Source organism: Manacus candei, unplaced genomic scaffold (assembly GCF_025592945.1).
Source record: "Manacus candei isolate 608988 ecotype Guabito, Panama unplaced genomic scaffold, ASM2559294v1 h1tg000016l, whole genome shotgun sequence".
Lineage (NCBI taxonomy): Eukaryota > Metazoa > Chordata > Aves > Passeriformes > Pipridae > Manacus > Manacus candei.
The window spans coordinates 3583170-3602504 of record NW_026138064.1 but is presented as its reverse complement, the minus strand read 5'-3'; the positions used below and the strand labels follow the sequence as shown (position 1 = coordinate 3602504).

The 19335-nt window shown below is 39.9% G+C and overlaps 1 protein-coding gene across 15 annotated transcripts in view; it reads right to left on the bottom strand.

Moving 5' to 3' along the window:
• PAM (peptidylglycine alpha-amidating monooxygenase) overlaps positions 1–19335 on the bottom strand; it is a 125148-nt gene that overhangs the window by 55174 nt on the left and 50639 nt on the right. For all 15 annotated transcript variants that reach the window (XM_051782586.1, XM_051782585.1, XM_051782589.1 and 12 more), the window contains exons 4-5: positions 11342–11399; positions 4245–4332 (exon numbers count right to left, since the gene is read on the bottom strand). In XM_051782586.1, the coding sequence (XP_051638546.1) occupies positions 4245–4332; positions 11342–11399 (146 nt within the window). The remainder of the gene's footprint in view (positions 1–4244; positions 4333–11341; positions 11400–19335) is intronic.

The following is a 19335-nucleotide window of genomic DNA, read 5'->3' as shown; positions in this document are numbered from 1 at the left end:
TTGGCTTTTGTTTTAAGAGTATTTGCATTGATTAGGGTAACAAAAACCTTTTTTTATTTCTTTCTCTATTATACTCTACACCTTGACTCTAAACAAGACTTGTAAAAAAAAAGGTAATTGAGGTGATTGAGAAAAATTATCGTTTTTAGCTCTTGAGCTGAACATTGCAGAACATTCTGGGGCACTCACAATGGCAAGAAATTACACCCAGAAATAAAATTCTTTCTATTGTCCCCACTCTCCCTTATGCAGTGAAATGCAAGTACTTCACTGAACCAGCCTTGACATCTTCTGCAACTTGTACTGAACTATTGCTGTCAAAGACTTCCAAAATCATCCTCTCCTGCCAACAGAAACAGCTAGTCTGACACAGGAATTACTGGGTGGTGATCTATGACCTGTACTTGTACATTTGATTAGATAACTACCTAAAGTTGCCCTGCCTGATCTCAAACTAAAGGTTACGTCTATGAATCAGCTCATTCATGGGCGTTCATTTCAGTTTTAGGTTTGATGCAGCACAAGACCTGTCTTTCCACAAGACTCCCAAGTTTTGAATAATTCAGCATTTTCTTTTAAATCATTCAAGTGCATTCTTTATTATCTATAGACAATTTGAACTTCTGATCAATCAGTTCAGACATGTTACTTCAATTTTGGCACAGTTTGTCAGCTCAGACAAAACTTCTTGCCATAATGGCTGAACTGTTTTTAGGGTTAATTACGATCAAGAAACAGAACCAGCTACACCATTTTTTTTTGCGTGCCAAGCAACACCTGAGACAATGAGCCCTAGGAGACTACTTGTTTTTTTTCTGTGGAAAGGCCATGGTATTTCAAAAAGAGCGAAAGGCCTGTGCACTTGAGCATTTGTTCAGATAAAGATTCTACCATGTTGCAGTGAACACCAGAGCCAGAACAGGACCCACACTATTTGAGAGCCTTTCAAAAGGCCAGGGGCATTTGCATGAGTAGTGTCAAATCACCACAAAAGGCAGCAGGCCAAATGGGTATAACAGATTTTGGCTCAGCCTGGCTCCAGCCAGAGGGCAGCTAATCCCAACAGTTATCTGGATGCTGTATCTTCCTCTCTCCCATTCCTCCCCACTCAAAACTGGCCTGAATAAAACTTCACACCCCAGGGGAACAAATTTTTTTCTTGCATTCTGAATGCTCCTAAAGACCCATTTTCCTGTAATACAACTAGCCCACATCGTGAAGTTATGAGAAGTAGCTCTTGACTTGACTTGTTTTAACGTTCTTATAACTGATTACAAACCATGCAACTGATGTTGCCCAGAACTTCAATGAAGAAACTACAATAAAGAAAAAAATCTATGTGGCATGCCCTTAATTCAATAAAGCCTGTCTGTAAAAATGTTGACCATGAAAATGTAAGAGAAGAATCTTTGCTAAACAAGTCTTACAGTGGTGCACTTAAACAACCATTCTTTCTCCTAGTTGATGGAAGAGCAAGTGAAATCATCACTTGCTAGACTGCAGGTAACGAAAGGAATAAAAAATAAACAAACAAAATCAAAAACAATAAAGACAAATTATACACAATCACCAGAGTTACTTTAACCAAATTACGTTAGATGTCTCCAGCAAATTTGAATTAATAGGAAAATACATGCTTTTAAATCATACTTACTCTCTGCAATCACTTATAAAAACATAAAACAGTTTTGCACAGCCGAATATTTCAGTGAACATATTTACAAATGAGACACTTACAGAAATATGTACATATACACACACGTTTGTTCATACACAAAATACTACATTAATTATACACACGTGTGGCTACAATGCCTGCAAACAGGCATTTATAGAAGTTTATGCAAGTGTGTCAAAGACATATATGTAGATGTCTACACGTTTTTACGTAGAACACAGATGATCATCTCTCTAGCCTTGCAGATAAGGTAGAGCAAGATGAAAGTTGAAAACTTGCAAAAACAGGGACATGAAATAATGAGACAGTGAATGAAGAGCTTTTCATTTTGAGAATGCAAAGCAAACACAACTAAGAAACCACACACAAAAAAAAGGCACAATGTAATCAAGCCTTGCATATGGAAATATCAGATTTAAAGACAACACTAATGTATTGGGCTTGGCTGAGATGGAGCTAATTTTCCCCACACCAGCCCTTACAGTGCTGTCCTGTGTATGGGTAGCTAGAAAGGTAATGATAACACAACAGTGTTTGGGCTACTGCTGAGCAGTGCTCCCACAGCATCAAAGGCTGTCCCTCCAATGTTTCCCCCCACCAGCAGGCTGTGGGTGGGCAGGTTCTTGGGAGAGGCCACAGCCAGGACAGCTTACCCAAACTGAGCAAAGATATATTCCATACTATATGATGGCTGCTCAACAATAAAGGCTAGAAGAAAGAGGGGGGGGCCTTTGTTATTTATGACATTTGTCTTCCAGAGCAACCATTACTTGTGCTGAAGCTCTGCTTCTTGGGAAGTGGCTGGGTACTGCCTGGTGATGGGAAGCAGAGTAAAAGATTTTGTTCTCCTCTGCTTCTGCACACAGTCTTTGCTTCTGCTTTCTTGAATTGCCTTTATGTTGATTCAAGAGGTTTTTTTCCATCTTATATTATCTCTCCTTCCCATCCTGCTGAGGAGGGGAGGGATAGACCAATTCGGTGGGAACCTGGTGTCCAGCCAAGCTCAATCTGCCACAACTAAGTAAGTATTTCATCGTTTGACAGGTAGCTGTTAAGTACAGCAATCAAGAACAAAAGCTGCATTAGCTGCCACACTGAACAAACTGTCACTGGTGAGTTTTTTGCGGGGCAATCATTCTTCTCCAGGGAGAGTGAAGATACAGCCAGGGAACTCAAACTACCTGAACCCTAGTCTCAAAATGGAGATTCGAGTCTGATTCAGCTTTGAAGAATTTTAAGGTTTTTGGTTTTTGATCTGCCTATTCCAAACATCTTTAGAACATCAGCTGTAAGTGACTTAGGCATCATCTCATGACTTCATCGCAACACAAGTTCCTGATCAATCTGTAACAATATAATTCTATCATGTAGGAATTATTTCAAGGCTCTAATACAATTTCTTCCAGGTATATGAAAATGAAACAAACTACCAGTACAATCTATTCAATTTTAAACAGGATACTCAAGATGTAAACTGCTTTTAAAGGCCACAATGGAAACTGTTTTCTGTTGTGTATTTTTCACATTAAAGTATGAAAGAGGTATATTCTATCATATAAGATAAAAAAAACCACAGAAAATCGGTCTGATGGGAAAAGAAATTAATAGAAATTCTGTGCTTTCAGCTGTACTTTGGTCTGAACTTTTTAAGCACCTGCTTTTCTTGCAAGACAAGATTACAACATTTTCAATATTAAAACGGTTGATAGGTAAAAAGGAGACAGAATTTTTTACAAAAATTTGTTGTATGTTTAAAATATTAATCAAATCATCTCCCCAAAACATGCATTTATTTTCTTGAAAATATATTCTACTATACTGCTAGCTCTAAATTCTAGCTCTAGTTACCTTTTTAGTAAATACTTAAAGATAAATTGTGATTACACAGCTCTATCAGAAAACCTATATTAAAGTTGTTTCTTACAGTTTAGAATAATTCATATAAACCTTTCCAGCATCAGCAAAAATACCTCATCTGCTCTCCTCTGAAAACCTGGAAAAAACTTGCAAAATTACTGGACAGACCATTAATTTCCACCCACTGTCACATTCTCTTCACTTTGGCTTCCCATACCTATTTTAGTGTCACTGCTCTCACTGTTTAGGCATTTTGGAGGGCAAGTCAACCTCCAAACCGCTTGATAAAAGGAATCTTCTTCACCTTATCTTTCACTTAGTTTCATTCTGGACACCTGACACAGTATTTCATACACAGAAAAGCAGCCAACTGTAGTTGAAGCTTAGATTTGTCAGTGTTCAATGACAATCTGCTCACAATAGCTCCTGCCTCCTCCATGGAGACAGGCAATTAGCCATGAAGAATCATAAAACAGACATTTTTCTCTACCTCAGTGAGGAGTTAAGTTAAAAAACAAAGAAAAAACACTTTAGTGTGGAAAGAATAGGTTGTCATACATTTCTTCTTCATTCCAAAATATTATACTTTTTCAATAAATTGTTACAATGGAAAAAGTTTATATGGAAGCAATTAACACACACACACACACACACACACACACACACACACAAAAGCTGGGTAGTAACAAAAGCAAGTTGCAGCTCTTACCAGTAATTTTCAGTAGAAGAGGGTTCATTACATCCAAACAGTAACATGTGGTGGACTGTGTCCATGCTGGCATGAGGCTTAAAGTCAACTGAAAAACAGAATGGAAAAAGAAGTAAGCTATCCATACTCTCCCATTAAGTCACATATGCAAGAGCATTCTGAGCAATTTTTATTCTGTAATACTAGAAATACGGTATGTCTGTCTCCACTCATTTATGTGCCTACTGCATTTCACTTACAAGCTTTCCTTAAATTTCCACTGAACAGGCCACCTTTCAAGCTAAAATACTGTACCTCACTCAAATCATTGAGAAAAAGTAATTCCAAGTTCCCAATCAAAACCACTGTATTTTCCCCAAAAGTTAATTATGACACTTAGTTAATGTATCAATGTATCCCAAACCGCAAAATTTTACTACCTTTGAAATTTACACTTGAGATTTATAACTACTCTTCTACTTCTTTTGTACTTCATAAAAAACACAAACAAAAAGTAAGTTACAGTTAAGAGCAACTAAAATCTTATGCATTATTGATACCTTCTTCCAGTATTCTACCTGGTTTACATTTTTCTTGGATCATTTTTGGGACGACAGTTTCAAGAAGGGATTATGATTGATTCTTACTAATATGTCAAACCCTCTGGAGTGGAAAACAAGATTTGTTTAAAGTCAACATGATCTCATTGCCCAAATATTTATTATCCTTAGAAACTTAGATGTGAATGTTCACCTCTCAAACGTCCGTTCTTTATCCTATGCCACTGCTAAAACACTGTTTTGGATTCTCAAGTGACTGTGATCCTCTTTACCATAGTAAAAAAGTTTACCAACATCACACTGTAATAATATCAACCATGAATGTACAGTGATGGCATTTCTAAAAATAAAGCAAGCTACATTCCTTTATTACTACTGAAAAGATGTGTCAGATGCAGGGAATGCAGTCAAATTTTTCTTCTCTCATCTTCACAGAGAGGGACATTGGAGGGTTTTTAACCTTATACTACAGCAGAAATTCCAAAGCCAAGTCACTCTTGTTCTTACATGTGCATAGAAACTGAGGAGTCTTAAAGTGTATTTTAGCTCTTAACATGGGGAGATGGTAAAGCCGCAAACAACAGTTCTGCTCCCAAGATTTGGGGATTTAACACGGAGCTGAGGCAGGGTTCCAGAAGTGAATGATGACATGGATTACTGTCCCAGTTTCATGGGGGGGGGAAGTCAATCAAATAGCTTTTAACCGAATTTTTGGAGCTGAGATCTGTTGTGAAAAGTGAAGAAAACCAGCCAAAAGTTAAGGCATGCACATCGAATTCCAGCTTGAAGTCACAAGGCATGGAGCCAGATCGTAAGAAAATGAGCATACTACAGCAGAGGGCTTGGTTTGGAAACTAAGAGATGGATCTATATGCCCTGGGAAGGTACTTGAAGTACCACGTATGATTTCAGAAGTGCAGAATTTGCCAGCATGATTAAAGTCTAGAGACTACCTAACATCTTTATTTTCCTACAAGTAAATTCTACTAATTTCATAGCTAAAAACCTATTACAGAAAGACCTGTTCTTTTAATGTTTTTATCAGTAACAATAAGTAGGAAAATTATGATTTACTCTCGAATGGGAGAGGCAACTTGGCATTTTTTGTGGATTTCCTACCTTAGTTTTCAGGTGTTTCAGGTGTTTTAAACTGCTGTTATCAATTTCAGTGAGAGATTAAATTTCTGAAACAGTTTATAAGCAGTTCACACATATCACAGAATCATAGAATCAGTCAGGTTGGAAGGGACCTCTGAGATTATCAAGTCCAACCCTTGATCCACTACCACCGTGGTTACTAGACCATGGTACTAAGTGAAAATTCATTAATTTTATTGTCAAAATTAATACCTGTACAAAATGTACTGTAAATTACTGTAAGTAACACCTAAAAGGATAGCCTTCAATAAATGTAAAATTGAAGGTTAGGCCTCTTACCTGCTAAGCCACAACCTGTGCTGCTGGTTAATACTATCTCACTGCTTCTTTTTAATTTCTCTGCCACTCTCCCATCACAAGTATTTACCCTAATGACTGAGCCAGGAAGTCTTTTATTCTCTCCACACAGCGCCTGTTACAATTACATTCCAGTGCATGGACAGGACCTTTAAGTGCTATTATAAAACTTATTACAAATAGCTTAATAAATGATACTCTTACTAATACGACATAATGGACCAGAGTTAATAAAGCAAAATCAGTTTTCTGTGTGAGACACTTGCACATGCTATTTTGCACATGCAGTATAGTTGCACATGCTATATAGCTGATATACCTCATCACTGCTTCTGAAGAAAGCATTGAAAAACCTCTCTATCAGCATGTGGGCTTAATAGAGCCTTGGACAGTTGGTTACAGTATGGTTTCTATATAGTTACTTTCTTAGCAGCACACTCAGGCCTATAACCTTCCAAAGAAAGGGTGAAAAAAAAAAAAAAGGTCATTTAAAAAATCCTAAATTGTAAAAGCCATACAAATTAACATGAGATTCAAGCCAAATGCAGTACCTCTCACAGAAGGATAAAATGGCCTGGGCTGGAAGGGACCTTAAAGATCATCTAGTTTCAACCCTCCACGGTCCACTACACCAGATTGCTCAGAGCTCCATCTAACCTGGTCTTAAACACTTCCAGGGGTGGGGCATCCACAGCCTCTCTGGGCAGCCTCTTCCAGTGCCTCACCACCCTCCCAGTAAGGAATTTCTTCCTAATATAAACCTACCCTCTTTCAGTTTGAAGCCACTCCCCCTTGTGCTCTACTCTTGTAAATAGTTCTTCTCCATCTTTCTTGTGGGCTCCCTTTAGGTACTGGAAGGCTGCAATTTGGTCACCCGAAAGCCCTCTGTTCTCCAGGCTAAACAATCACAATTCTCTCAGCCTTTCCTCATAGGAAAGGTGCCCCATCCCTCTGATCATCTTGGAGACCCTCCTCTGGACTTGCTCCAACAGGTTCATGTCCTTCCTGTGCTGGGACCATCACTCCCACTACCGTCACTTTTGTCTGATATTAAGGAATACCAGAAATCAGAAAAGCCTTATTTTTCTAGTTGACAGCCTCCACATTTTACAGCAATGAACAGAGCATTACTCAGTAGTTAAATATTTTTTTATGCATGGAGGACTTACACAAACGATCACTAAAATAACAGTAGCAGTTTTGGTATACATACTTAATTGAAGTCTGACTTACTTTCTTGACCAAGTACTACTTAGAATTACAAACTCCAGGAAAAATGGGAATGAACAGAACATGATATCAGTTCAATCTTAACAGTGTGTAGTTGTAGGCGAACACCAGGACTATGAGGCCTGAAAAGAGCAGCTTTAGATGCGGGTCTGCTGCAACGGTGACTTCCAGGATCGAGCAAAGCAGAACGACTACTTGCGTTATCTATTGTACGGGTTTCCCCCCTGAGCTGTGTATTTTTCCTGACTCACGTGCCCCCCCCCACTCAGAGCCACGTTGTCTCCCCTCCCTGATATATGCCATACTAGAGTAAAAAAACCACAGCTTCTCAGAGTTGTTCATGGATGAAAAGTAATAAACCATCTAATTATATAAATTTGTGTATCTGAACGTAGAAGGCTCCATTTCATTTCTACAGCACAATCTGACAAGGACTAAGAGCCAGTAAGAAAAAGATATTCACTGGTCACCCACATGAACGAATGTAAGGAGGTGAAGATGACAGTCAGGTTTCCTGGCTGAGTGGCTTTCTGTCAGACTCAATCTTTATGAGTGTCTGTAGAGCACCCTTTATCCATCTCTAAAGCTCAGTAGTGAAAGAGTGATTTTTATTAATGTCTGCACCATTAAAGGCTGAACTGAGTTTCTAGTTTGGTTACTTATTCATAAACATTAATCAAACATGATGCAGAAGAAAATCACAATATATTTTAAAAATGTAACTGGAATGATACTTTCTTGAAAAATTACATATTAATCTCTCTTACTAATAACTTTTACATATTAATCTCACAGTCACTTCATTTCACAGGAGTAAAAGGTATGCTTCTAACATTAACATAAAGGTACATCAACCCACCCCACAAACAAACACTCCCCTACTTCAGTTTGTCAGCATTTACAGCCCTTTGGGACAGAAAAACAACAACTGGTTCAGACAGAAATCTCAGCCTTGACAGTCTGACCCTCCACTAAAGAATACAATACAGAAAAGGAACAGCATCTGCAAAAATATAGAGATGCATGCCTGAAAAAGACCTCTAGGGTAAAACTTGGTCTACCTTCTCCTTCTAGTTGGTCCTTCATAAATAAGTTGGATCAGTTCCTTTCTCTGGTAATATCTGAGAACTGACTCTGAACAAGCTGGTAATCTAGTAGAGTATCCCTCCAGTTTTGCAGTTCAAAGTTACACCCACTGTCCCTGTACAAGCACGAATGCCTACGGGTTTTAAATCTCTAGGGGAATGGCAAAGCTGAAGTTTGAATTCAAAGTCCTCAAATATGAATTTAGTAACAATATTGAAAAAAGGTTTCAGAAGAAGTTTTCTACTTATTAACAAATGTAGTGCTGCCCACAAACAACACTAAAAAATGAAGCTCTCTCTTCCAAGGCCCTTATATTTCACCAATATGCAACAAAAATATCCTGCTGCAGTTCCATAACAGAACCTCCTCTTCCACAATTTCTTGGAGGAGGTGAAAAAATAAGGGTACAAAAAGGTACAAAAAGTAAACAAAAGGAACAAACTAGTGAGTCTTGGTCAAACTGTAAGGACACTTGGTCATAAAAGTGTCCTTTTAAAGTGCAAAAGTGAAAAAAAATACAGAAGACATTTATTTAGCAGCATTATGTGCAAATGAATTGAACTGAAGGTAGAAGATGCAGGCTCTGTCTCAGCTTTACCATCACACTGTCTCAGAAACCCAATTTATCATTTCAGTTATGAATATTCAGACATACTCATACTGAACTCTTTAGAACACATACCGTCTTCTCAATATATCACTAAACAGCAACCCACAGTCATAGTTCATATGTTAGTTTTTAGATGTTTTTATCCCAAAACAAACGAGTATGTTTTAAGGAAAGTCAATGACACCAGTTTTTGGCAATGCAATGATTCTACTTAAACCATAAAAATACAGAACTCTATCCCCCTTTAAAAAGAAGTATTAATTCTCCTTGTGCCAGTCTTCTATGCTTGAATAAGTAACACAAAATGCATGCATGCAAGTTGATAGCTTCAGAACACTTAACAGTATGCGGAAGTATTTAAGGAAAAAATTCTAAGCATCTCATTTCTTAGGTGATGGTACCTATTGTAAAAATCTGACAAATCTTTTTCACGAAGAACATTTTCCAGTGATTTTACTGAAGCATGATGGAACTGATCACATGCTTAAGATTGACCATATGCCTATTCATTTTGGGGGAAGTGACAGAAAAGGAAAAAAAACCAAGTAATTTTGTTTTAATTCAGCATCCAAACATAAGAGCTTGTAAGGAATACTAACATGAGAATACTAACATTATGTACACACAACAAGCTGGTTTGTTTTATTTTTTAAAATTTCCTCATCAAGTTCCTCTTACTCTTCAAAGCTCCACTGACAGCTAGAATGGTTTCTCTGTCCAGACTTTATTCTGCTTTGTAATGACATGTGCTCAAGCACAGTGATCACTGGAAAGGTGGCCAAATTCTATAAAAATCAGATGAAGAACATATAAACATATAAAACATGTTAGAATTTTCTAAGTCTTCAGAAAAAACTAAAACGGGTTGCATGGCATGATTCACCTCAAGACTTTGTATAGGTATTACTCAAGCAATTTCTTTCAGTAGGTCCTTTTAAACATACACACCATAGAAAAAAGTTTACATGTCTTCACCATATACAGATACCAAATGACAGAACTAGATGTGCAACAACCTCATAATAAATTAAACCATGAAAATAGCACTAAATAAAAAAATGTTTAAGGAAGGGAGTTAGTAGTATTGTCTCTCTGTGAATCAATGAAATCAGAAGAGCCTATTCCACATAGCACAGCAAGGGCAGTTTACCAGAGAATGATCACGCACTCCCTTTTATGCATATTTTTCCCTCTGGGGTCACACTCAACAAAAATGTGAGGTCAGATTCTCACCTCTTTACAAAACAGATATTCAGAGAAAACACTTAAGAAGACCTACTCAGATTTTTTTAGTTATTGTAACACAACATGAAAACCAAAACATAATTTTCTGTCTCTGAAGGATTTCCACAAGGAAATCCACACGGAAGAGTACTCTCATAATACACTACATCAAAAACTGCATGGGATTTCCACCATACTTTTTTAAGTGCAAATACCCTAAAATGCAACAAAAGTGTAAAGAAAGAAAAAGACTTCTCATTGTTTTTTTTATTCAGTTTATAGTATGTTCTGATAGTGAAACTATCTTCAGCCAAACCAACAGGCCTTCTCTCTACCCAAACAACTGTATGTTCACAAGCAAGGCACAATAAAACCAAAAGGATCTCAACAACTTTCTGAACAGTTGTTGGTGGTTTGCCAATCTCTATGATCACAGCATTTGTAAGTTACTACAGCATTTCCCTCTACTTGTCTGCCATCTTACTCATGCCATGACATTTAAAAGAAAAAAAAAAAGATGTGAGAGGCTTTGGTTTGGTTTGTTTTTTCCCCCAGATAAGTAAAATCTTCCTGCAGCCAACACTGACTGTAAGTGCAAAGGACTTACAGCCTGTACCAGCAGGTAAGTAAACAGCCTGCTCAGCAGAGCAGAATTAAGTATCTGGCCAGAGACAGGAAGCCAATACTTTACAAATGGGACTGTTTGGTACTGACATGCCAGAGGCACCTGCATGAAGCTCCTTAACTACAATTACTCAATTAATCTCTTCAGATACAGTTTGTTATCTTGACTCTAAGTAGCCCTCTCTAGTTTGTTTATGCTAGCCATGACAAATGAATTTTGGAAACCCTGACAGCCAAAGATTAAGTCAATATGAGTCAAAGGGAAAAGAAAAAATAGTGAGGTTCCTCAAAATAGTTTGCTTAAGTTCTTCCAGTTAGCCAATACTCACCTACATAGGCTTCATCATCCACTGGCAGGCGTACTGACATGCAGAGGTAGGTATCAGACTATTAAAAGACAAAAGAATAGAAATTACCTTTAAATTGGGAATGTTTAGAATTAAAAGAATAGAAACAAACCATCAAAAATTTTCTACACTTTCTGAAGATGAATGTGGGAATACTGAATAAATAAATATATAATAAAAAAGGACCATCTAGAAAAAATATCACCGGCTTTACTGAGATACTTGGCCAAAGACAATGTACGTTATCTGGATTACTACTATAAGAAAAACATTCATTGCCATAGTTTATTTACATGTAACACAGATTAGGCTATAAAGTCATCAAGGTGGTTTTTAGGTTGATAGCTACACTATTAACTATTTTAAACCCTTTTTTTTTAACCTTCAACACTGTCTAGGAAAGGAAATATGTCATCTACTGGAATTTCTCTACACCCATGTGTGGGGTTCATGTTACAAGAAGAGTGCTCAACTCTGGGAGTTGTAGTCTCCCAAGTACTCTAACACACATGTGTAGTGGAGTGCCTTGGGGTGATTGGCTGTAGATCACGGGTTACAGTTGTATTTAAACTGGTGTTCTTTGTAACCTTAATTCAGCACCACACAAACTGTGCAGCCGGGTTCGTGCCCATACAAATGCTACACCCATGAACTCAAAATCTGACAGGACTTGCACCTTCACAAGGACATCCACATAGATGAGGATAAAATTCCTGCTATGAGAAACTTCAAACCTAATTTAAAAGAAGACACTGCAAAAAGGTGTAAACAATTAAATGCAGCTGAGGAGAAAGGACAGGTACAATGGTGATAACAATATGTGATTACACAGAGCAGAGATGTGCACAGACAAGAAATCATTTCTCGTGTTTTTGCTAGAAGATGGGAAGGATGAACAGAGGTCAGCTGATAAAACTTATGTGAATGTCCTTGTGTACTCTTGTTATATGCATTTACACAACAAAGATACTAAAGCCTTCTAGAAATATTCTACCTTTTCTATTTAACCTGGGTTCAGAAGTAGATTTTTTTTTTAGAACTTTATACCCTAACTCTAAGAGTCTATGGCAGCAGTGCTTCATATTGTAGTAAAAATAAACAATTTCACACAAATGTTCATGTGTCAAAAGAATGCACGACTCAGGGCAGATCTGTATAGGTAGTGAACTCCTAAGTCACATAAGGGGTTGGTTCCCATTAATGCAACCACGGAGCAGCTGCAGCCATGCAGCTATTGCTGCCTTACCTGCAGTAAGGCAAATCCTGGCCCCCCCAACCCCCTTACTAGTCCAGGAACTCATTGGAAAAAAAATGCAGAGTTTTTGGCAACCTTTCCCCCAGCCTTGACAACATGAGATACACAAATTACATTCATGCAACTTAACTACCAATGCAAGGACAAATGTTAAACTTGGCTCCGCCCATTTGCAAATCATTCCACTAAAAATTATACCATTATCACCATTGCAAAGTGAAGTTGATACAAAATAATCTGAGGTTTCTTTCCCTTCCTCCTCCTGCTTGGAAATGCGTACATATTTCGTCCATGAACCAGTCACATATTTTACAGAGCTTAGGATGTATGTTAGCTGTACAGTAAGAGATTTCAGCAATTCATACAGTAATCATTGCAAAACGATAATGTTTTGCTCATAATCTAGGTACAACCTTACTGGAGGTAACAAAAATTCATCTTAATTTCAGGGAATACATGCAGAAGGTTAGATTCTTAGAATCCAAAATAGTTAATTTTCAGTATCTGCTTTCATCAAGCATTATCTGGGAACCTGGAGTATGAAGGGTCTTGAAAATAAAATTAAATAAAATTGCCTACAGTGAAGCTGTGGAATAACTGAACTCAGTAGAAGTACTATTTCAGGAGGTGCCTTTCTTTTTTCAGCTTGACAATATTTCTGACTAAACAACCAATGTCTCCAACCTTTTGAGAACAGTTCTGACACCACATAGACCTTCTGATTGTACATATACATTGTATGGTTATGACTTGTAAACAAAGAACCGGTTAGTTCCATTATACATCTGTTTGTTAGCTCTGATGCCAGATAGGAAATGAGACTGTCGTGTGTGCGTAACACAAAGAGAGAAAGAGGCCAAAAGAATTCAGTTTTGTGAAGTCTCCAGAAAGTACTAATCTATGGCCAAAGAGTGAATTCAGAATTCATTACAATCCAGTTGAAACAAGACTTTCTTTTCACAGAAGATGCATGACAAAAAAGAGATAGCACAGAACATCCTGGTGTTGCTCTCAAAATACTCTTCTGTTTTCTAGAATTTAACTCAGTCACATCTTCTCCAGTAATTTCTACTCCTCCTCTTTTTTCTTTTCTAACTTTTCCTGCCTTTCCTACGTAAATTGTTATACTTGAGAACCCAGGACCTGCAATAATCATGACCCAAACAGTGATACATGTCCAGAACTCCCTTAAAAAAAAGCCCAAAATTAGGGCCAAGAGGTACACCAAGAAGATAGCGACCTAGAAGGAAGTTAATCGAGAAGGATTTCCTCTTGTTATAGGTTATAAATCTGAGAGAGGAATTTTTCTTTCCCTGCTTCCCTGTAAGAGAAACAGACTTCGAATAGGGAAGGGGGAAGGGAGTTAATTAGCCTTACAAAAGAACTAGCTAGCCAGGCTGCATTCCTCACTGATGGCTCATCAGAGACTGCAAGGAGAGGGAAAGAGTTTTGGGAGGGGATGGCTGGCTCTGCACGGAGGGGAAGGGGGTAGACTGTGGAGTTTGCTCTTGGGGATGGAAATAGGGATCTGCGTGCGGGCATTTGGAGAGAAGGCCTGGAAGTCTTTCTTTCTGGCTTTCCATCCTGGTGAGGCCGGACCACCGGACTCGGTCGGCTCGCACACTGCCTCGTGACTCCAGCCGGGACCTACTGGGTTTTCACTGGTCTGTGCTTGCTGGGAGAGAAGAGAAGAGCCTTGGAACACCGTCATCTGAGAACAACAAGAACTGCAGGCCCTACACCTTCAGTGATCCAACAGCACTCCCTGCAGGCTACGATTCATCATCACGGCTGGGCTTCGTGAATGAAGATTTGGGAAGGGCTCTACCCACATTTGTTGCAAACGCATTGGTGGCTAAAAAGGCCAATACGAGACAGGCATGTCCGGTTGCAAAAGGCACAGCAGAAAGACTCCTTAGGTGCTAAATTCTGCAAGGCACAATTCTTTCTGCATTGTCTTTTCTCCTCAAGGGTGATCGTGCGTGCTTTCTCAAAAGCATCAGCAGCGTTATAGATGGTGTGTCTCCAGGTCTCCTGACTGGAGGCCAGAGTAGACCAGTTATGGTGATCGATATGGCCAAGGCTGAGATGTTGTTTCAGGGAGTCCTTGTATCTTCCCTTCGGGACTCCTCTCATGCGGCAACCGGTGACAAGTTCACCATAAAGTAGGATCTCAGGGAGGCAGTGGTCTTTCATCCTGGAGACGTCTCCTGCCCAGCACAGCTGTGTTCTCATCAACATGGCCTCAATACTTGTGACTGCTGCTTGTTCTAGAACAGATGTATTGGTCACATAATCTGACCAGTGGATGTTTAGGACTGTAGAGACAGTGTTGATGGAAGTGTTCGAGGAGTCGCAGGTGGTGGCGGTAGATGACCCATGATTCGGATCCGTATAAGAGAGTAGACAGCACTATGGCTCTGTAAACACTGATCTTGGTACTTTTCTTCAGGTGTTTATTTCACCGAACTCTTTTATGAAACTTTCTGAAGGCACTGTATGCCTTTGCTAACCTGTTGTCTATCTCTTGGTCAATCTTACCATCCGAGGAGATGAGGCTACCAAGGTAATTAAACTGCTGGACTGATTTGAGCTCTGATTGGCCAATGGTGATATGGGGATGATGGGGGACTTCCTGAGGTGCTGGTTGATAGAGAACTTCTGTCTTCTTTAGACTGACTTCCAGCCCAAAGAGCTCAGCAGAGTCTGCAAAGCAGGATGTCAAACGCTGCAGAGCTGCTTCTGTGTGAGCGACAAGGGCGGCATCATCAGCATAAAGCAGCTCCCGGACAAGATGGTTTAAGGTCTCAGTGTGGGCCTTCAGTCGCCTTAGGTTGAATAGACTTCCATCAGTACGGTATCAAATGTAGATACCATCCTGATCATCGAGATCTGCCGTGGCCCTTTGGAGCATCATGCTGAAAAAGACTGTGAATAGGGTTGGAGCGAGAACGCAGCCTTGTTTCACACCATTAGTTATTAGAAAGGGCTCAGAAAGTGTGTTGCCATATCTGACTTGGCCGTGCTGATCCTCATGGAGTGAGATGATCATTTTGAGGAACTTGGGGGGACATCCTAAACATTCCAAAATCTGCCACAGACCTCTTCTGCTCACAGTATCAAAAGCTTTGGTGAGGTCGACAAAGGTTACATAGAGACCTTTGTTCTGTTCCCTACACTTCTCTTGCAGTTGTCTGAGAACAAATACCATGTCTGTTGTGCTCCTGTTGGCTCTAAAACCACACTGACTTTCAGGTAGAATTTCTTCTGCTATAGCAGGTATTAGTCTGTTCAAGAGTATTCTTGCCAGGATTTTGCCAGCAATGGAGAGCAGAGTAATACCACAGTAATTTGAACAGTCTGATTTAATTCCTTTCTTCTCATACAAAGTGATGATGACTGCATCACGAAGGTCTGATGGTAGTTCGCCGAATTTCCAACAGCGCACCACAAACTCATGAAATTTGGTGTGGAGTGCAAGGCCCCCATGTTTCCAGACTTCAGGTGGAATTCCATCAATCCCAGTTGCCTTGCTGATTTTCACCTGCTGTATGGCCTTGGGGGTTTCTCCCAAAGTGGGGGCAGTATCCAATTCATACTTTAGCAGTTGTTGCGTGATGGACTGAATTGCTGAGTCTTGGACTATATGGTTGGTACTGAAAAGAGTCTGAAAATGTTCAGACCATCGATTCAGAATGGAGGTTTTATCTGTCAGAAGCATTTGCCCATCAGCGCTGAGTAGAGGGCTTTGGACCTGATATGTAGGCCCGTATGCTGTTTTCAGGGCCTCATAGCATCCTTTGTGACCACCCGTATCTGCACATAATTGTGTTTTTTCAGCTAGACTGATACACCACTTGTTCTGGATGTCACGGAGTTTCTGTTGGAGCTTGCTGCATGCGAGACGAAAGGTTGTTTTTCTTGTGTGACAGGATGGCAGTGCAAGGTGTGCTTGGTGAGTGGTTCTCTTCTTCCTCAACAATTCCTGGATCTCTTGATTGTTTTCATCAAACCAGTCCTTGTTCTTCTTGAGGGAGAACCCTAAGGATTCTTCAGAGGATTGCAGGATGCTGTTTTTAATATGGTACCAAGTTGATTCAGGGAAGGAATCTGCAGAATCTATGGAATGGTTTTCGAGCCTAGTTTGATGGTTTGCCTGGAATCTGTCTCTCACTGTGGTTGATTGCAGATTGTTAACTTGGAGTCTTCTCCTTGGGATACTGACCCTTTTGGGTTTGAATTTAAGGTTAAAGTTGAGTTTACAGCACACAAGCCGATGGTCTGTTTGGCATTCTGCGCTGGGCATCATGCGGGTATGGAGGACATCGCGGACATCTCTCTGTCGCACCAAGACATAATTGATTAGGTGCCAATGCTTAGATCTGGGGTGCATCCAGGTTGTCTTCAGACTATTTTTCTGCTGAAGATAGTATTAGTGATGGTGAGCTGTTGCTCCGCACAGAATTCTAGCAGAAGTCGACCATTATCATTGCAGTTTCCAACACCGTGCTTGCCTAATATTCCTTTCCATGCTTCAAAATTCTTACCTACTCTGGCGTTGAAATCACCAAGGATAATGATCTTATCATCTGCAGGCACATTTTGGGTAAGGCGGCGCAGGTCAGTGTAAAATTTATCTTTTTCGGCAGGGTCAGCTTGGAGAGTTGGGGCATATATACTAAAGAGGACAACATGTTGGTTGTTGTGGAGTGGAAGGTGTAGGGAGATAATTTGGTCAGAATGACCTGTTGGCAGATTTTTGAGTTTGGGAAGAATAGAGATTTTGATCATGAAGCCGACTCCTGAAGCCTTTCGGTTCTGGGCTTACCTGACCAAAAGAGTGTGTAACCGGCACCATGTTCTCTGAGGTTGCCTTCCTCGTGAAGGCGAACTTCACTGAAAGCAGCAATGTCGATGTTGAGACGAGCCAATTCACGGGCAATTAGGGCAGAACATCGCTCGGGACGTCAGAATCGAGCATGGTTCTGATGTTCCAACATGCTAGAGTTAATTTAGGTACACCTTTGGAGGCAGGTGTAGGCCTTTGTCCTTTGATCTTTGTGCGACTGCATTGGAAGAAGATACTCGTTAGCCTGCGGTTAACCAACCGGGTGAAGGTGGAGATGAGCTTTGTTTAGGCCACCTTTTCTAGGCCCCTCTCCGAGTGGAGCAAGCAGTGCTGTCCTTGAAAAGGCTGCCTGGTCGTTCAGGGTGCTGCCCCAAGAGACTGTCATCTACGGTCAGTCTCAAATGACCAATATCCTGAACCACCTGCATGCAGGGTTGGGTCTGCGGCTTCCAGTGCACCTTTCACCTGCCATTTCGACCCTTGCCCGTCGCTACAGGGCTTTTTGCATGTGGGTAAAGCCTTCAAGCCTGCGCAACCGAGTTTTAGGTGAGATGCAGTATGCATGGAACTGAACCCACCCTTTAATCCTAAGGTTCATCTGCCAGGGCCGAGCGAACTTGGACGGTGGCAGTGAGGTCCTCAGGATGTAGGTTTGATTAGACTGACCTTCTCTTAGATGGATGGCCTTACAGGGCTAAGCGAGCTCCATCTGCCTGGGTTTGGGATTAGAGTTGTCCTTCTCCTAGGATGACTGCCAGAAGGCTAACGAGCTCATCCTGCCCACAGATGTATTGTGTCTGACCCTGCTGTTTTGACCTGTCTGGCATGGGCGACCCTACTGAAGGCATCTACCATCACCAGCATAGCTTGCAACCACACAGGGGTACACAGGGCTACGTTCCTGTTAGAACGAGGCCACGATTAGGACTGCGCTAAAGGACAGAGAAGTATTCATTCAGACTTTTTTTTTTTTTTTACCTAGGACTACTGTCTAGTTTGTGTTCTGTTACTGTTTTTGCCAACATACATATATGTTTTAATAAAGGGTTGTTATTTCTTCTGGTTTTTTTCCACACTTCCTCTATTAAAGCCCCTTAATTTTGAATTTACACTTGCTGAGAGAGAGGAGTTTGGTCTATTTCATAACTCATCCTCTTTAGCAAACATTCCAGTCTCCTCAGACTGAGACACCTCTCTAGAGAGGATTCTTCACTTTTGTGTTCTTTCTGCCACAAAAATGAACTGACAGCATTAGAACTATGAAGCTGTTGGTTCTCTCCTGTGAAACGCAAGGAAACAAAGATTGTCTTTTCTGCCACTGCTTCTACCTGTTGACCTTGTCTAAATGAGGAACAAGTTTCTCGAACAGTTAATATGGAACACTATGGAAGGAGGAAGGGAAATGAGGAGAAGGGTGGGTGAGACCGAGAGAAGAAAATAAAAGTACATTGACTACTTTCATTTATTTTTTTTAGAAATTAACTGGGCAAGTTACTTTCTATTACTATCTTCCCTTGTACTTCCTCAAACTCTGTACTAGACTGCAGTATTTCAGTTTACTGTGTGCATAAAAGGAACAGATACCCATGAATGTGAGAAGTATGATATTTATTCTATTATCTACTCCAGCCTTTTGTTGTTTGTCTTGGGGTTTGGTTTTTATTTTTTTTAATAAGAATCTGAATAGACTGATCTCTTCGTATGTGTTTCCTAGCAGTTCAACTAATGGCTCCTCAGGTAAAATCAATAAAACATAATTACAAATGTGAACCTGCATGAACTGAGAGTACTTTTCACTCTTTCTGAAGGAGAAGTTTATCATTTTGCTGCACACAAATAAGATCTAGCAGAAACTATACTTATGTTTTCCAG